The 17,563-nt window shown below is 40.8% G+C and overlaps 1 protein-coding gene across 1 annotated transcript; it reads left to right on the top strand.

The window, feature by feature from the left end:
- The first annotated feature begins 2,438 nt into the window (after nt 1-2,438).
- On the top strand, nt 2,439-12,559 carry tmem229b (transmembrane protein 229B). The gene is made up of 3 exons (XM_018730514.2): nt 2,439-2,733; nt 8,231-8,368; nt 11,666-12,559. The coding sequence occupies exon 3, from the start codon at nt 11,696-11,698 to the stop codon at nt 12,200-12,202; it is 507 nt and encodes a 168-aa protein (XP_018586030.1). The 5' UTR covers nt 2,439-2,733; nt 8,231-8,368; nt 11,666-11,695; the 3' UTR covers nt 12,203-12,559.
- The last annotated feature ends 5,004 nt before the right edge of the window (nt 12,560-17,563 follow it).

The raw sequence follows: 17,563 nt of genomic DNA, 5'->3' as shown, positions 1-17,563 counted from the left end.
TTTGATTTGTTCTCCACGATGTCCTGAGTGACAAAAGAGAGGTATGCCTATCGTAGCATTAATTTCCATGTTAGAAAGGCATGCATGTGAAAAATTTGGCTTCCTTTCAGGCTGTGTATATCTGTGACCCATCTACCCTGATCAAGGTTCAGTTGATACAGGCCAGCGTCTGGTTGTATTTTATGCCAGGAAAAGTAGGTAGTTTGGCCAAGTGGGCCCTGCTTGCTGTTAATAACCACGATCTTTGTTCAGATGCTCCACCTGCTGAAACCTGATCCACCCACTTGCAGTCCTCACTACTCTCTCTACTGAAATATTCATAGAACAGGCAAGGCTGCTGCTTATGCTGTTCACACACCATAATCCTCTGGTAATAGATTGTGATAAAATAAGACACACAAATGTTGTACCCAGATTCCTGACATTTCAGACACAATGTTGCATATATTTGAAGGACATTTATTTGTAAAATTAAGGCTGTTGATTTAAGCCCTACAGGGAACCTAGCTGCTGTAAACTTGAGCAAGGTATGTAGCCTCAGTGGAGTGAGGTCAGGACCAAAGGACCAATTTCATTAAACCTTTTTAAATCAATTTGGATATTTTGTAAGAAGTAATATTCAGGTTTGCTACAGTTTTATGGGCATCAGTGCTATGCTGAACACCTCATCAATAATTACATAACTGGTGTAGTCAGTATGTTTTAAGACTGGCCACTGTGGTGCTGCTGAGGCTGCAATACAGCTGTTATACCATGATAGTAACAGTCACAGCAGTATCACATGGCGGCTGGTCTTAGAATTTACTTTTTTTTTTTTTTTTTAAAACTGCTTTCTTACAGCTGTTACACATCCATCCGCACCGGATTGGCCCTCATGGTAAAGTAATATCTTGAGATTGAAAGAATGTTATCATTGGCAGTTAATTGTTTTTCTGCAAATTTATTTCTTTTTAATTAGAAAACAAACGACTGGTTCCGATCATATCTCTGATAATAGCACAGAAAAAGGTACAAAGTAGTATTGGCAGTGCCAAGTCCATCCTAAACGCTTACTTTGCTCCGTCATACTCCAATTAACTATCTCAGATTTGATTTAACACTCTATATCAAAGCCCATTTATGAAATGTGTAATATTCCATTGTTACCAATTTTGATTTGTATACTTCTGTCCATTTTTGCATAGATGCAGTGTGTGATATTTCACCAGGCTTGGCCTTCTGTTTTTGCTCTTTCAGAAACTGGCTGAATGCTTTCTCATTCATTTATGGAATGGGTAAAATAAACTCAAAGTGGTAATCCCTTCCATAAATACCTTCTGAGCAGATGTCAAGTACTCTGCAAATTTTTTCTTTTTTTTTCTTTTTGTTCTATCATTGGATTAAAAATGTAGATGAAGAACACAGTTACTGCTGACATGATTTGTAAAGCCTGCTTTAAAGTGGTAGTCCAAAGAGCAACTCTTTGTTTAGATGCTTAACCTCTCAAGCAGTAACCCTGACCTTGAATGAGTAACAGGTACAGTATCTGTTTAGTTTGGTCAATAAGGCTGTATTTAAGTAAGAACAAAAATGACAACATGGCAGCAGGTATCATTCTGGATGGTTGTCTCTTACCCTGAATTAATCTTGTAGGGATGTCCTCCTGTATAATCTGGTAAATCATTGTGAAGTTAATTACCTAACATTCTAAGGCATCTTGAACAAAGGAGTCAGACGGAGGGTAATGTTTAGAGCACCATAATAGAAAAGCAAAACCCACAATCCTTTTTCTTTCAGATTTCCAGGTACTTTGACTTGTGTTTTCACAGCTCTACTTGGCTATACTTTTCCTGGAGACTCAGTAAAGGTAAAGATCAAATGGCCTTCTAGGTCAACATTTATGAGCTATTTCTCTCTCTAGCTACAAAATATATAATTTGTGTGTGCATAGTGTGTGTGTATAATATATATATATATATGCCCCAAATGTATTTCTTCAGTCTCTTAAAGACTGTTATTACTGTCATGCCTTAATATTCAGCCCCCCTGCTGCTGACACACTGAAGTCATCTTCAGGTATTCAGCTGATCTGAATTGCTGTTGAGCTTCATTTGAAAGCAACCTGAGAAACAAAGTAAATGCAGCACTTTAAAAGTCCATCATCTGACCTTTGTCTAGGATGTTTAAATGATTAAATAGAGACGTTTATGCTGATTCACCAATTTCACTGTATCGATTCAGGGTAAGTACCCGCTTTCAAGGGTACCACAGCAGGCGATGGGTTTCGAACCTCCGGCCTCTAGCACAACAGGCTGTTGAACACCTGTTCGAGACTCTTTGGAACTGCAGCTTTACGAACGGATCCGGATCGAGCTCGGAGTCGCAGCGCCGAAGCGGTTAAGCGGAGACGCGCAGCGGCGGGTCGGCAGCCAATGCTCGTGTGCGAGCGCCGCGCGCGGTTGGCGCAGTGGAGGAAAATGTGTCAGTTCGCATCGAGCCGAAGGGGACCCGCCGCCGGCCGTCAACTGCGTCGCGCTGCTGCTTTGCACTCCTCTTTTTATTTGCGTTTTTTGGCCGTACTCATTATAGAAAAAAATATATTGATATACTAAAAATAATAAAACTGCGGAGGCGCTATAGTTGGGGGTGCGCGGCGTTGAACCTTTTCCGGCCGGAGGTATCGGGGGTGACTGTGCCCGATCATTTCCCGCAGGTTCACGCATGCATAGCGCGGACGGCCGCGCGGAGAGAGAGGTGAGTGGGATGTACAGCGCGCGCGTGTCTGTGCGTGCGCGCGTGTGTGGGGATGGAGGCGGTCGTCCTGCATCAATGTTTGCTTTCAGATCATGATGTGCGCTGTGCGGTCTCGCTCATGCTGCCGGCATAAACCCTTTTTCGGTGGAAGCGCACTAAAATATACTGTAAAATACACACTATTTCGTGCAGATGTGACCCTGCTGCAGCTCGTGCTCCGTTTGCTTGTCCGGTACATCCTGTCCCGTTTCCACAGTTAGCAGAGTAGTAAGAAAAATTGTTGATTCCTGCCGATTGTCGAATGAATGTCAGTTTCGAGTAATGTTATTGAGCAGCCATCAAAATTAAGCACGGGGTTCTTTAATTTCTTTCCTAAATTGTATTATTACTACAATAAATTATAATGTGTCACGAATGTCATTCAAAACAATGAATGTCATCAGCGCTCCCTGCTTGTTTCCATGTTGGTTTAGATGGTAAATTTGTGTACTATAACATTTGAGTATTGCGGTAATTCTGAACCATCGGCGCTGTGTTAAAGTATTAGAACAGCTGGACGGACTGGTTTTCGCTGCCGGCGAAGCGGTCACGGCTGTATGATCCGTCTGACGTCCTGCTGTGCCCCGCGGAGCTGCCCACGAACGGCCCACGGGCTGCCGACGCGCGGCTCACGAGCGGCGCAGTGATGCTGCGGTGCTCGCTCGCGCGCACCGGGCCTGCGCACTGGGCTCTCGCGGAAGCGCCGGGGTTTTCAAAGAGAAGGCGGCCTGGGGGCGGATAGGACAGGTGCGCTGTGTCTGTCACTGGTTCCGCGTTTGGGGAAGCGGTGCTTATAAACGTGGCCCCAGTGTTCACGTAGGTCTTATTTGCCCTCCCCCATCTGAATACTATTGCTAATATTTTTTATTTCTTCGGAAATTGCTCTTGAGCTGAACAGCTTTTTATTCCAGAGTCATTTCAAAAATTCTTGCAAAATTGCCTGGAATGAGCTATAGGTACATGTGTCTCTGTGGGACTTCATTCTGAAGAAGAGTTTTTGAAAACAAATCTGTGCAACGAACTTACTTAGGTGTTGGTAGGTTTGCGAAAAGGTGACTGGCAGGATGTTTCCTTAGTCCAATCGTGTGTATTTTGTCATGTGTGTTATAGTCTGGAAAGACTCCCAACTTTTGAATTAGAATGATTAACTTTTGAATTGAATTATATTGTGTGCTTCGATCTGTAAGTGTATGTGTGTCTGTATGTACTGTGTATGTCTGTTGCATTACATCTGGAATCATGGTAGGGTGGAAACAAATACCAGTGCCAGGTACAACTATTGAATAAATCTGTTTTCCCCTATTCCCTGAGCAAAAATTGGCCTTAATCCTTTAGACGTGACCAAGGCTTGCAGTAAGTTGGAGCAGCGACAACGTTATGGGTTTATGCAAAGCCCGCAAGGCCAGACAAAATCATGGCCATAATGCTGGATAATCAATAAGGGGGAAGAAAAGTTTTAACATGTTGTATTTGTGTCAATAAATTGTTGGATGGCTGAAATATGTACTAAAATGGTAACTGATTCCCATGGCTCAACAAGAATAGGTTTCCCTTTGGGCACTTTGCATGTTCTCCCTGTTTCTTTGTTCCAACATATTCTTTTCAGGTGAATTATGGACTCTAAGTTGCCCTTTTTCGTGTGTGCCCTTCAGTCAACTAATATTATGCCCTGTCCTCCAAGAGGTTGGCTCCTGATCAAAGTGACCCTAACTGGACATTACTGGATCATTCATGTTTTCCATCTCGAGTGTTGTCTCAAGCGCTCGCTGATGGAAGGCTCCTGGGCTGCAGTCCTTACCTTTCCCACGTCACTATTCTTCTTTCCTAAAACTTTTGCAGTGATTGTGTTGTACTGTTTGCCTCCCTTATCCTTTTTCCCCACTCTCTCCCTGCACCTTTTTCTATCCACAGTCAGCATCCTCCTTTTGATTGCTTCCTGGTAAATTAAGGCAAGTAAGCATGTAATTGAGTAGGGCTCTGCTTGATCATGCCCTGCTGCTTTGTGGACCATTGGAGGTCACATTGCTACCGCTGCGACTGAACCAAAACATTTCTTCTTTTTCCTGGATGTTGCCTGTAGTCCTTGCCATTAACTTGTATGCTCAGAATCAGTCATCAGGTAATACAGACAGGTTCATTATATTTTGGTAGATTACCCTTCAGGTTGCTGTACAACATAATGCACAATGATATGCTAAAAGCATGAAAATCCTGCTGGCACCTAGTAGGTTACTCAGTGTAAAAACTACTTGCTTTGTGACACGTCCCTCTCCGATTTCTTTGAAGGTCAGATGTGATGAAGGACAGCCTATGTTAGCAATGCAGTGCAACACAATAGCATGCGCTAAGTGAAATTAATTATTGATTCTGTTCATATGAAGTTTTTTTTTTTTTTTAAAACTGTTTTAAAACCATCACATATAGGTCATAAGAGGTGATCTGAATTGCATCAAAGTTTTTTTTTTTTTTTTTTTTTCCTTTAATTCATGGTGGATTTTTATTTCCCTTTTAAAACATGTCACTGCACTTTGCGTTTTTCTGAAGAGTAACACTTGACGTGCCTTAGGGACCCTTAATACTCAAATTATTGTGCATATGATAGGTCAGAGGGACAGGGATAGGTCTGAATAACTGGTAGTAGAGCATCTGCTGGGGACACCCATGAGATGGCTGGAATTCCGCAGTGTTGTCTGGTGGAGAGCAGAGCATGGGGGTTATCCATTCCACTCACTCAGTCACTTCCTCACTTCTGGTAAATGCCTCTCCAAGTCAGGGTTGTGGTGGTTTGGAATCACAGAGCGCAAGGTTAAATAGGATACACCCTGAACAAAAAGCCAGTTCATTGCAGGTCTGTCTTTCCATTAATTTTGAGGAACCTCTTGCCCAATTCAGGGTTGTACACATACACACAGTAATGGCAATTTTAGAGTCCCCAGTTCACCTCAAAGAGGAGGAAACAGGAACATCTGCACAAACAGGAGCCCCTCACAAACAGAGGTAGAACAGGAAGACTGCACACGGACTGAGCTGGATTCAAACCCCTCTGAGTGCCATGGTCTCCTTGAGAAGCATTGGTTTTGTGGTAAACTGGCACCTAAAATGAAAAGATGATCAGAAATATAAAGCCACGTGGAGCTTCAGTGGTTGGGGTACATTTTTGGACAAAGAGAGTACACACGTGCACCCATTCTCTGTTCCGTTTCTCTTTGCTCAGTTCAGAGTTACAGTGCATCTGCCCCTACAAAAAGTCCCCGTTGGTGTGGGTAAGTCTGGCTGTAATACTGATTGTGATGTGCTCATTAGCCTTCCCCACTGCAAAGCTGCGTGCTGTTTAATAGTGCATTGGGGCTCTCGGTGTGGGCCGGGTGAAGTGACAAACAGCGCTTTGTGATGATGCCAGCAGCACGTCTAAGGGAAGTAGCTGTGCTTTGCACAGTTTGGTGAGTGTGTGGCTGGAGCTCCCAGATTAGCTTGACCCTGAAGGATTAGATAGAGGGAGTTCATAAACAATGAAGTTGTCTGTATAGGCACATTGAGGACCAGTTTAAAGGTGTACTTACCTCAGCTGTAAGCAGAATACTAAACTGAAAAAGTTATAAAACGGTTAAAGACGACTTATAGAAGCTGCCTGTTGTAAAAGTGTCAAACTGTATCAAGGGAAAGAGGTAAACCTGTAAACTATGTAATCCAGTTTGTATGAAAATTTACTACATTGTTGATGCCTGTCTCCAAAGTCACTTACAATGGTTTGTACCATTAAACAGTTGGGTAATTTTTACTGGAACAGTTTAAGGAAGTACTTTGCTCAAGGGTACAATAGCCAGAAGTGGGATTCAAACCTGGGTCCTTCAGTTGAAAGGTGGAAAGTCTAATCACTACTCCACCTGCTGCCCCTAAAAAAAAAAAAAAAAAAACTGCATGATGTCATGAAGCCTGAGAAGAATATGGTAAAATAGTCTCTATTTTTCTATGAGCTAAGTTAATTTTTCCTGAACTGTAAAGGTTTTCACCTACCAATGTTTTTTTTTATGTGAATATAAGGATCATTGTAAAGATTCATGTCTGTATCTGCACTGCTCAGAAAAAGGTTATTCAAATAAGTTCTTTTCACTTTACCGTGATAGTAAGAAAAAATGTTGAGGAAACACTGGAGAACATTTATTGAGAAAAACAAAAGGAGAATGGAGAGTTGAAACCGACCTTTACAGAGATTAACTTCATGGCACTTACTCTCTGCTGTAGATCATTTCTGTTCAGCTCGTAGTCTTGGTCAAGTTTAGCAGGTCTTTTGAGTTCACCTGATACTTCTTAGAGGTCAGAAAAATAGTCGCATTGTTAGTTGAATCAGGTAGTTAGCTGTCTGACTGGAACAAGATCTTCCAGGAGCTGCCCCTCTGGGGCATGGAGTTGGATTGACCTGCCCTAGATGTTCCTTGCGAATGTAACTGAAGCTTGCTCTGGTTTGAAGCTGTCAGCTGCTCTTTGGGCGACTGTAATGGAGGTGTGTTGGTAGGGGGGTGGGTTTCTGGGATGGAGTGACATGTTTTCCACTAGTCCTTCATCAAGTTGCTTCTCTTTTGAACAAAGGAACGATGAAAGATAGCTTTAAAAACCCATAAGCATGTTTGCTTGGTCCATTGTACTGTAATTGGCTTTCCAGCACTGGTCTTCCAGTCCTTCAGCAACCCCCCCGCCCCCTGTCATTTTGTGCCCCCTCCGAAGAGATGGAACATCAATAGAGAGACAGTGGAGTGGCACAACACGGTTTGTTCAGTCAATACTGGGCTCACATCTGGGATGAGCTCCTGATATGAGCTGAAGGATTTTAACATCCACCACTTTGAACATTGCCTCTAATTTGTAGAGCCTCTGCTATTATCTTGAGTGTCCTCATGTTAGCTTTAAAAACATCGTGTGATTTCAATTATGGATGCATGCATGAATATTGGCTTTTATTGTGCTATAAACCATTGAAGTGTTCAAAATTACAAATGAAAGAGAAAAGTATCTGGAACAGTCTACTTTTTCTTTCATTAGCTGGCCACTCTAACATTTTATATGTAAAGGATAGGTATTAGTAAAATCAAATCTCTGTTTTATTGTGACACTGATCATCTATGACTGACAATGAAAGTACACAGTGAGAGGTAAGAGCATGCGTAGTGGGTTTATCACACCTGCCCCTTGTCCTGTCACAGTCAGTCGCCATGGACACCCAATTCTCCTTCCTTTTTAGAGTTGGCCTCTCTCACTTTTTATCTCGTGTCTGTTTCCGTTTTAAAATGACAGCGTTTTTTTTTTTTTTCCCACTTATGCAATGAAAGTTGGGTATTTTAAATGCAACCGCTTCATTGCACTAAGAAGAAGGTGTGGTGTGCTAAATATTCACTGTTGACTTTGAAGCAGGCTACGTGCTTTCTAAATGTGTTTTTTTTTTTTTTTTTTAAAAATGTTTCAGGAGTGTACTGTCCCCTTAGCCGTCCTTGCGTGCCACGCATTTCAAGGCTGGCACTGGGTTCACAAGAGGCGGCCGCACACATCACTCTCCTAATCTACGTACGCCGCCCATTGGGTTCCTGAGAGAGCAGAACTCAAGGTAAACTCCTTCGTTGGTGTTTTGCTCAGATTATGCTGTCTGCTTCCTCTAAAGCCACTGGCACAGCTTATTAAATGTTATCTATATAGGCAGCTCAGGGTTATCCAGTACCAAAGGCTAGCAACCCTTGTCCTAAGCCACAGTCCTCTGGATCCCTTGTAGCCGGGCTCTGCCAAGTCACACTGCTGGGCACAGAGAGGCTAACAAATCAGGGAAATATCAGCCTTAATCTGATCTCCATCCCTCAGCATGAAGAAACACTATAACCCTCATCTGTGTAAAAGGGTTGTCTGGGATATTAAATCCTCATTTTGTTTTGCTACTGTTCTTCAAGCTGCCATTGAGAAGTTACATCACCCTGGTTTTATGCTTCCACACCTAAGTACCTTCCGCGGGAAGTTCCTTGAGAAAGGAAATGTGTCCAAATGACATTTCCAGGAAAATATGACAGACTGCAGTGTTTGTACTAAAATTTCACTTGAATATGCAATTAAGGAAAAGCTAGTGCTTTAGGTTAGAATTTTGTGGTTACATCAGATGAGTTATAACAGGTGTTACGTAAGTGTTATAAATGGACCAACTAGTAAGTGTTGCAAAATGCTATCTTGAAATTGCAACAGCAGAGCTACATTTTCTGTGACCTCTCAGACCTTTAATGTATCACCAAAAACTTCATGCATCTGTTTACTAATATTGACAGTCAGGAAACCTTTGCTTAACTGTTATTGGTCAAAGTTAAAAGTTTCTTTTAGTCAATGACCATGGAAGAAAATGTTGTGGAAAGCATGTGTGCACTGCTCTAACACCCCTGACATCAACTGAAATACCATGGTAGATCTAAGCTCCAGTAAAAGTATGTCCTTTAAACTACAGTATTTCACACGGAGACAATTTTTCATTCTATGTTCCTATATAGGCCTCAGTCAAAACAGACATAATCAATTATTTTCTAGTCAAGTTCCTATTACACCTTCATTTAGGGAGGTTTTATATCTGCTGATAATGTAGAAAGCAGACAAACACTTAAGATATAAATTGTGTTTATTAAGTGATATATTGCATGGGTTTTATGTGTAGTGTAAAAATTTAGTTACAAGAATTCAGCATGTGACGTCTAGGTGTTCCTGCACTTTAAATGTCTTTTGAATCATTGATCTGTTTACGAAATGAAATCCTCTCGGATCATTTTTATTGTCTGCAACAGAGCTTCAATAAAATAAATAAAAACAAGCATACACCATTTGCCTTGGGAACTTAATGCCTATACTTTAACTAATGATTTTTGTTTATACAAGGTAATGAAATAAGAGGATACTAAAAACTGCATTTTTGAGCGATGGTGAAAAACACATTTTAAGCATGTACTTATGTGGAAATGATTATACATTTATTCTTAATACAGCTCACTCATTAATAAGGTAAAAGCCTCTTGTCACATTTTTTTTTTGTTACAACAGACTTAGATGTAATGTATCGTGGCTGCCGGTGCCATGGGTTTGGATGGGGCGAAGAAGGATGCAGAGGCGGCGTTCATTACAAACGGTTTATTCAAAGACCGGCACCAGGGAAATAATGCTCTCGGTCCGAGGACACTGTTTTCTTCAGGATCTGTGCCTACAGCCAACCTTCCCAGCCTGCTTAGCACTCCTAGGCTCTCTCTCAACACACTGACAGACAGTCACCCCATTATTTTCCCCCTAAGTGCCCCCAGTGGTTACACATGCTATTTACAAGTTACCCACAATTCAACTCTTTACACAAAACATCTCCCTACCTAAATACCAGTAAGGCGGGTCGTTACAGTATTCTGTGTAAGACCTGCTGTCCCAGCATGCTTCGGCTTTGCGACAACGTGAACGAGCAGAGTTGTGGGCCTCTTACTTTCTCTCTCTCCCACACACAGATATACACACACTGAATTATGGTGTTTATGTTATGACTCATACTGATAAAGTCAAGCCAGCCTGCTAATCACAACATATTTCCTGTCATTTCAAATCCTGTCCCACGTGCTTTGGAGCCATTTACAGCAACATGCTAAGTGATGATGGTGCCCTGTTTCCGTGGCAATATGCTAACGACATTGTGTAATTGAAGCATATAGATGAAACCTGTGGTGATCAGCAAAACTCTTTCTTTTTTTCTAGTGGACGTGGAGTCGTGTAAAATGTTTATTCCCCTGCATGGTTGAGCAGAGCATTAGCACCACCATCAGCAGAATAGGTGCCTTCTCTCATTTTGCTGGCTCCTTCCTCAACCGTCTACTTATTTATGTGGATTCCTGTGCTGAGCAGATAATATTTAGTAGAAAGGCTTATTACTTTTTTCATTTATGCAGCTGGGTATTTATAATAACTACTCAGTTAATATTTCACAAACCTCCTTGTTATGAGTTTGGCGTTTTAACCACTGCACAATCTGTACCATGATTATGAAATATCACAATTCCCAAGCCAATAAATATTGCGCAAGAGCAGGAAATCAGAGGTGTTAAATCTTAGCATAAACCAGATTATGTGGGAATTTAACCAGTTAAAAGACCGACTCGGTGTTCCCTGTAATTCCACACATCCGATTTGATATACTACAGTAAAAATATGTAGCTAAAGGAGGCTTAGTTTTGGATTCTAAATAGTATCATGGGTTTTCACAAAACTTAGTGTCTTCAATTCATTCATTTAGAAGGCTTTGTTATGCGTACAATTTTAAATGTGAAGTGGTCTCCAAGACAACTGCTGGGGACTTGCGGTTGACATATGTAAGTGTAAGGAAAGGAGTGTTTGAATACATTGACTGAAGACTATGAAGAATTATTCATAGAACACTGCTTAAGTATCACAACAATGATTTTTTTAAAGGCTTTAAAAACATCGGTAATATTCCTGCCACTGAAGACATTTTGTTTCATTGATAACTAACCCCTTTTACATTTACTCATTTAGCAGATGCTTTTGTCCAAAGCGGCGTACATCTCGTCTTTCCAAGAAACACGTGAATAAAAATGTGTCTGGTGTTAAATTTAAGGTGTTTTAACAGAGTCTATAACTTAATATGCTGAGGCTACGGTGGCTTCGCTATGGTTTTGAACGGATATTTGAAGCTGTCTGTTGATTTAGTGCCGAAGGCCAGTTTACAAATAATCTTATATTTTATAAAATACAACAATACTATTGCTTAAATGGTAAATACTTGTTTCCATGTTTTTATGGCAGTTTTTTTTTTTTTCATGTCAGTTACCACTTATAGCTTACTACCTATTGTTACCATCATCATCATTGTTTCTCTTCATTCTTGCAGGCCCTCCCTCAACTGGAGGACGTGGTCGCTATGGCAACTATGGTTACCCCAGAGCCACTTACTCCTCTCTCCCGGTGGTACCTGTATGCCATCCATGGCTACTTCTGCGAGGTGATGTTCACAGCTGCCTGGGAGTTTGTGGTTCACTTCAACTGGAAGTTCCCCGGCGTGACCAGCGTCTGGGCGCTGTTCATCTATGGCACGTGCATCCTGATTGTGGAGCGCATGTACCTGCGGCTGCGTGACCGCTGCCCCGTGCTGCTGCGCTGTGTCATTTACACACTCTGGACATACTTGTGGGAATTTGGCACGGGGTTTTTGCTGCGCCAGTTCGACGCCTGTCCCTGGGATTACTCCCAGTTCCGCTACAACTTCATGGGGCTTATCACGGCCGAGTATGCTCTGCCATGGTTCTGCGCCTCTTTCATAGTAGAGCGGCTGGTCATCCGTAACACCCTGCGGCTGCGCTTTGATGAGCAGGCCGACCCGGGCACCCGGCCTGTGGGCACTGCCAATGGGTACGTCAAGGTGGACTGAGAATCTCCTCTCAGCTCCATCCTCCCACACCCCACCAAATCCCACCCTCTCTACCTGAAATACTGAAGAACATGGCGACTCGGGTGGCTGGGATGGGGATGAACATGCTCAATGACGCAAAGGAGCAACTCACCATTGAGAACAGATATCCACTTCATGTCTTTGAAGGAAGGACCCTCCAGCTGTTTTTCATGTCCCGGACACAGCTCTCTGCCTTGCCCATCTCACCCAACCAACTGGGTCGCCAAGGGAAAGGATACCTCGAGCAGTTCTGGACTTGGTGAACCGAACGCTAAGAAGGTTTGCACCTGATAACATCAGGCTTCTGCCTTCTGCCAGTTAACTGTAATTACAGTGGAAATGTATGCGTTAAAAAAGAAAAGCAATCCATTAAAAAATATATGCATTGTAGTCTTTAGTCATATTAATGGATATGTTCTAATGAGTGACAATTTTTTTTAAATTTTGGAAATGTATATATCATTTATTAATATTTATCAAAGCAGTCATGTAGCTTCAAATATTAATATATGAGGTATATATTCACCCATATTCCATCCATAAACAATGCATTATACTTGAACAGAGTCTCATAATGAACCTTTTTATATAAACAATAAAATCTTGATGCTTGAAAATGCATGATGTATGGAAAGGTTTTATCTCCCAAATGAAAATTGTCTGTTTTCTACTGCAGGATATTTAGATACATTGAAAAAACACTGGTATATTTTTAAAGGCCATTTTTAAAAACTAAATAGTATGAACCCTGTCCAGTAATATTTTTTTGCCACAGTGTGTTATCAGTTACATTAAAACCGTAATAACTGTATGCAGACATCCCAGGTAGAGAGGATGGGATATGTCAACTCGAATCCAGTGTTTTGGACTGAAAAAAGTGAAAGCGTTCTAATTGCATCAAGGAGAACAGAATGTGTAATTGTAAACAGACAAGGGATAGTGGTGCTACAAGGATTCCCGTAAAGATTCGACTTCTTGCAAACACCCTGTTATTATGAAGGTGATCTGGGTACTTCAGTGCAGTTATAGCTCAACAAAGTGCCCACAGATGCAGGAAACCCCTTTCATGTGAAAGCCTTGCTGTTACTTAGCTCATAAAGGTCAGTGATCTCCAAAAAAAGTTGAGATGAACACCAAGAGTCATGAAACATGCAGGTTCGGTTTGGATACAGTCACTACCTGGAAGAGTAGTGGGCAGTCCTAGTCCTAATAGGCCATAGGGTGTACTGGTTGACAGCATCCTCATGGCCCAGAACTGCTCACCTCTGCACCAGTGAGCTTTCATGTGAAATCAAAGCAACATCAGGCTTATTTCGACCTTTCTCAGGTTTAGTCTGACCTTAATGAACTTTTTGACCTACGTCGAGATCTCCGCAAATAGAAAAGGACATTAAATGGTCTGGTCGACTGTCCTTCTAATGTTTTCAGGTCAGCCTTTGAATGTCACACAAATGAGGACCAGAATGGCTGCTGTGTGGCCAAGCTGGGGTGGAGTGGTCTGTCTACTGTTCCCTCACAATCCCTCAGGAAGAATACATGTACCGAAACATTTGTGTGGTGACTTCTTCTTTTACCGGCTCTGCTCTGTACTAGTAGATGGGAAGACTGAAAATGGTCATAGCCATCTCAAAAATATTCATACGTCCATCATCTGCGTTCTGTCCTTTGTCTAGAGTACAAAATACGTTTAATTGCACCTCTAAGAACAGTATGAATCTGTCAGACTGTAGTGACTTGAATATATGTGTGCTGAGTCTTCTTTAGGTTTCCTCTTATGATATGATAAATATCACTGTCTTTGTTTATACCTGCTAAACATTTCCATGTGCCTCTTCTATGCTTATCCTTTGCTAGTGTGTGTCACTTTCAATGTTTAATTACTTCTACAAACTTCTGGTGGAGATGCAACGCAGAGTATGAACCCTACGAGTTAATTCAGTCATTTGTGTCTGTTCTAGCAATTACTTCCATCAATCTTCTTTTGGTGGATGTTTTCCGAGATCACACAGAAGACGTGTTTTATCAGGGAAGATTTGTCTTTTGGGGGATATTTACAGCAACAAATATATGAATATATTTACTTATTTTTGTGGCAGAGAATGGAGAGTGCAATCTTTTTCAAGAGTGTATGCATGCACAATGAAGAAAATCCCCAATACCATTGTTTCCAGATCTACATTGTTTTCAGTTTGTTTACAAGTTCTTGTGAACGAGTATTTGATTTTTCTTTTAAAATGTTGATTTTTAGATTCTCTGGATAAGTTTAAATACCATATGGTGTGTACGAGTTTGTTTCTTTGGGAATAAATTGATTCAGTTAATCCAAATATCCTGAATCTTTTCTCTATAAAAGATCAGCTGGTCAGCTAGGTACCTTTCTGCTTAACGCGCACATACTATACATGCATAAAATGTTTCGAATCTCACTTGCCCTCAATAAGCTATGCACGAGTTAATTAAATTTATCCACATGCTTTGTTGAAATAAACGAGCAATGTGGTACATTTGCTGTACCCTTATTTTCTATATTTACTTCAGGGCAGGGTTTGTGTAACACAATGCAGTCCAGTTATGAAGCCGTGTCTTTTACATGTTTTTGTGGTCTACCTCAGTATTACTCACAATTGAAAACACTTTTTATATGAACTTCAGACCAAACCATACAATCAAGTTTTGATTTGCCCTGGATCTGACGCATTCAAATTATTCATTTTTTTATTGCCTTGGTAAATTACAGTGCATTTTAAATTGCCAACATAGTTCTGTGGTTTGCCACATGGAGCATCCTCAAAGATGGTCTTTAGTGTTATTTCAGGAAGTAAAAATAGCCCTGCTCCATTACCGTATTTTAATGGAAGAAAATCCAATATGCAAGTAAAACTAAAGAATACTCATTCTTATTTAAAACCGAATAAAGTTTCATGAAAACATTTGCAAACTTTTCGAAGATGACTTGGAGAACAGTAAGAATGTCAGAATGCTGGCTGTTGTTCATATTTTATTCAAGAGTCAATTGATTTGAGTTTTACATAAACAATGATATCCAGTACAATTTCGTAAATCTGATGTTATATACAGCATGTTGTATTCAGTGCTGCAGTGTTACAAGACTCGTTCATAGATGCAGTCAGACTCACCATATGAATTTCTCTATTTTTAGGTAAAACTGCTTGATTATTTGTTGGTATACAGTATTTGTGGATACAACTTACACTGCATTAAATCACATCTTAAAGTATGAAGCGTGAATAAGCAGCAAACGACTTCAGGAGTCGTTTTATTAAATAATACTATGGACTAATAATACTAAAACTTTTGAGCAATTTGCCAGCGGACGCAGGGCTGCGAGTACAGAAGCGTCTTTTCAGATGGCATTTCGTGCAAGATGGAGTTTATGGACAATTCTGTGAGTTTCCACATGCAAATTTGCAATAAGTCTAAATTCATGCGAATGGAGATGTTGTCAAGGGCTGTTACTTGATTTACGATGGACAGCTTATTGCTGAAAGTAGGGAACAGTCCAAATCTTGTTTTTGCAGAACCTTTTTTTTTTTTTTTAAAAAAATTCTATTAGTAAACATGATTTCTCTGGATCTCAAGACCTTGATACTTAAGAACAAGTGTTTAGTCCCTTGGCCCATGAATATTTTAGTAACAGAATTAATGATTCATCATCAGGCCACACACCTTATTCACCAAAGTGACTTACACTGCTTACACTGGGTCACTCATCTATACATCAGTGGAACACACTCTCTCTCTCTCTCTCTCTCTCTCTCTCTCTCTCTCTCTCTCTCTCTCTCTCTCTCTCTCTCTCTCACTCACTCACTCACTCACTCACTCACTCACTCACACACTATGGGTGAACCTGACCAGCATGTCTTTGGACTGTGGGAGGAAACCAGAGCACCCAGAAGAAATCCATGCAGACATGGCAAGAACATGCAAACTCCACACCGACTGAGTGGGGATCAATCCCACATCCTCTTGCACTACCTAGGAACTATGAGACAGCAGCACTACTCACTATGCCACCATGCTGCCCATTATCTCTACACATTATTTTATGCCAACTGTTGCCAATAAACACATGCAACATTCCTCCTCTTGCTGCTTGCAACTGACTATTAGTAATTTGGCTGTGTTGGTCAGCTGTAAAAGCCAGTTGAATTTAATGACCCACACACCCCTCCTCTATGTGCTTCCAACCATCATCTGCTTGAAACTAACAATGGTTTATGGAAATGCAGGTGACACTGCTTCCTAAAACATTTCTGAAAAAAGATAAGTGAAGAAAATACAATTGAAAAACATTTGTATCAGAAAATTCATAACTTTAATGTTTGTACCCCAGGTCCCAGTGTATTTATTAATCATATAAAACATTTGTCATGTATTTGGCTCAGTCACTTTCCATACTTACCGCAGCAGTAGCCAGAGAATTCCAGGCTTACGGCACATTGCTGATACTACCGATATGAAGCTCAGCTCCTTGTGGGTTGATACTTTGCCCTGCTATTAAAAGTAAAGATAATTTACTATTTTGACCATGTCCTGAAGAGCTGCAGGCTGTGCTGGATTTTCCTTTAACTTAGCCCTTAATTGCTTTATTGAAGTGCTTAATTCATTTGGGGAAGCAATTGGACTAATTATTAGAGTGGTCACCCTGACATTTGAAGGTCCTAGGTTCCAATCTCTCCACCTGAGGTAGTACTCTTGAATAATGCACTTTCCCTGACTTACTCCAGTAAAAAAAAATGAGCCAGCAGTATCATTTGGTAAGTAAATGCAAGATGCTCAGTTTACAAACTGTATACAGTCTGTAACTTGCCTTGGAATAGATCAGCTACAAAGGAGTAGTAATAATACATCTGTTTTTTTATCTTATTTGTGAGATGATTTATTAATATATATATACATTAACACCCTCAGATTTGCACCTTTTGAGGAACAGTGATTGGCCATCCATCCTAACTTCTTTGATACCTGCCAAACTGTAGTGGTGAGATTTGTTATCCTGTTAAACTAATTTATTTTAAGAAAGTTAGATGTCTGTTGGAAAACTTAAATGATCTAATACTGCATACTTGAAACACCAGAACCACCACAGTGTATAAATGGGGGGGGGTTGTGGTTTTCCTGTAATTCACTTTGATAGTTGATCCAGAATATGTTTGTCAATTCCTACAGTTGAAGGTAAGTGACACTGAGCTGAATTAGACTCATAGTGAACCTTTGAAAGGTTTTCATGCTAAGGGTCACTTTGCATGTTAAAAATCTCACATAAAAAAACCAACCAGCCACAGTTTTCAAAAATAGGTACCCTTGTTCAATTCTATA

This window comes from Scleropages formosus, chromosome 15, assembly GCF_900964775.1.
Source record: "Scleropages formosus chromosome 15, fSclFor1.1, whole genome shotgun sequence".
In the NCBI taxonomy this organism is placed as follows: Eukaryota; Metazoa; Chordata; class Actinopteri; order Osteoglossiformes; family Osteoglossidae; genus Scleropages; species Scleropages formosus.
This window is presented reverse-complemented; position numbering and strand designations above follow the sequence as displayed.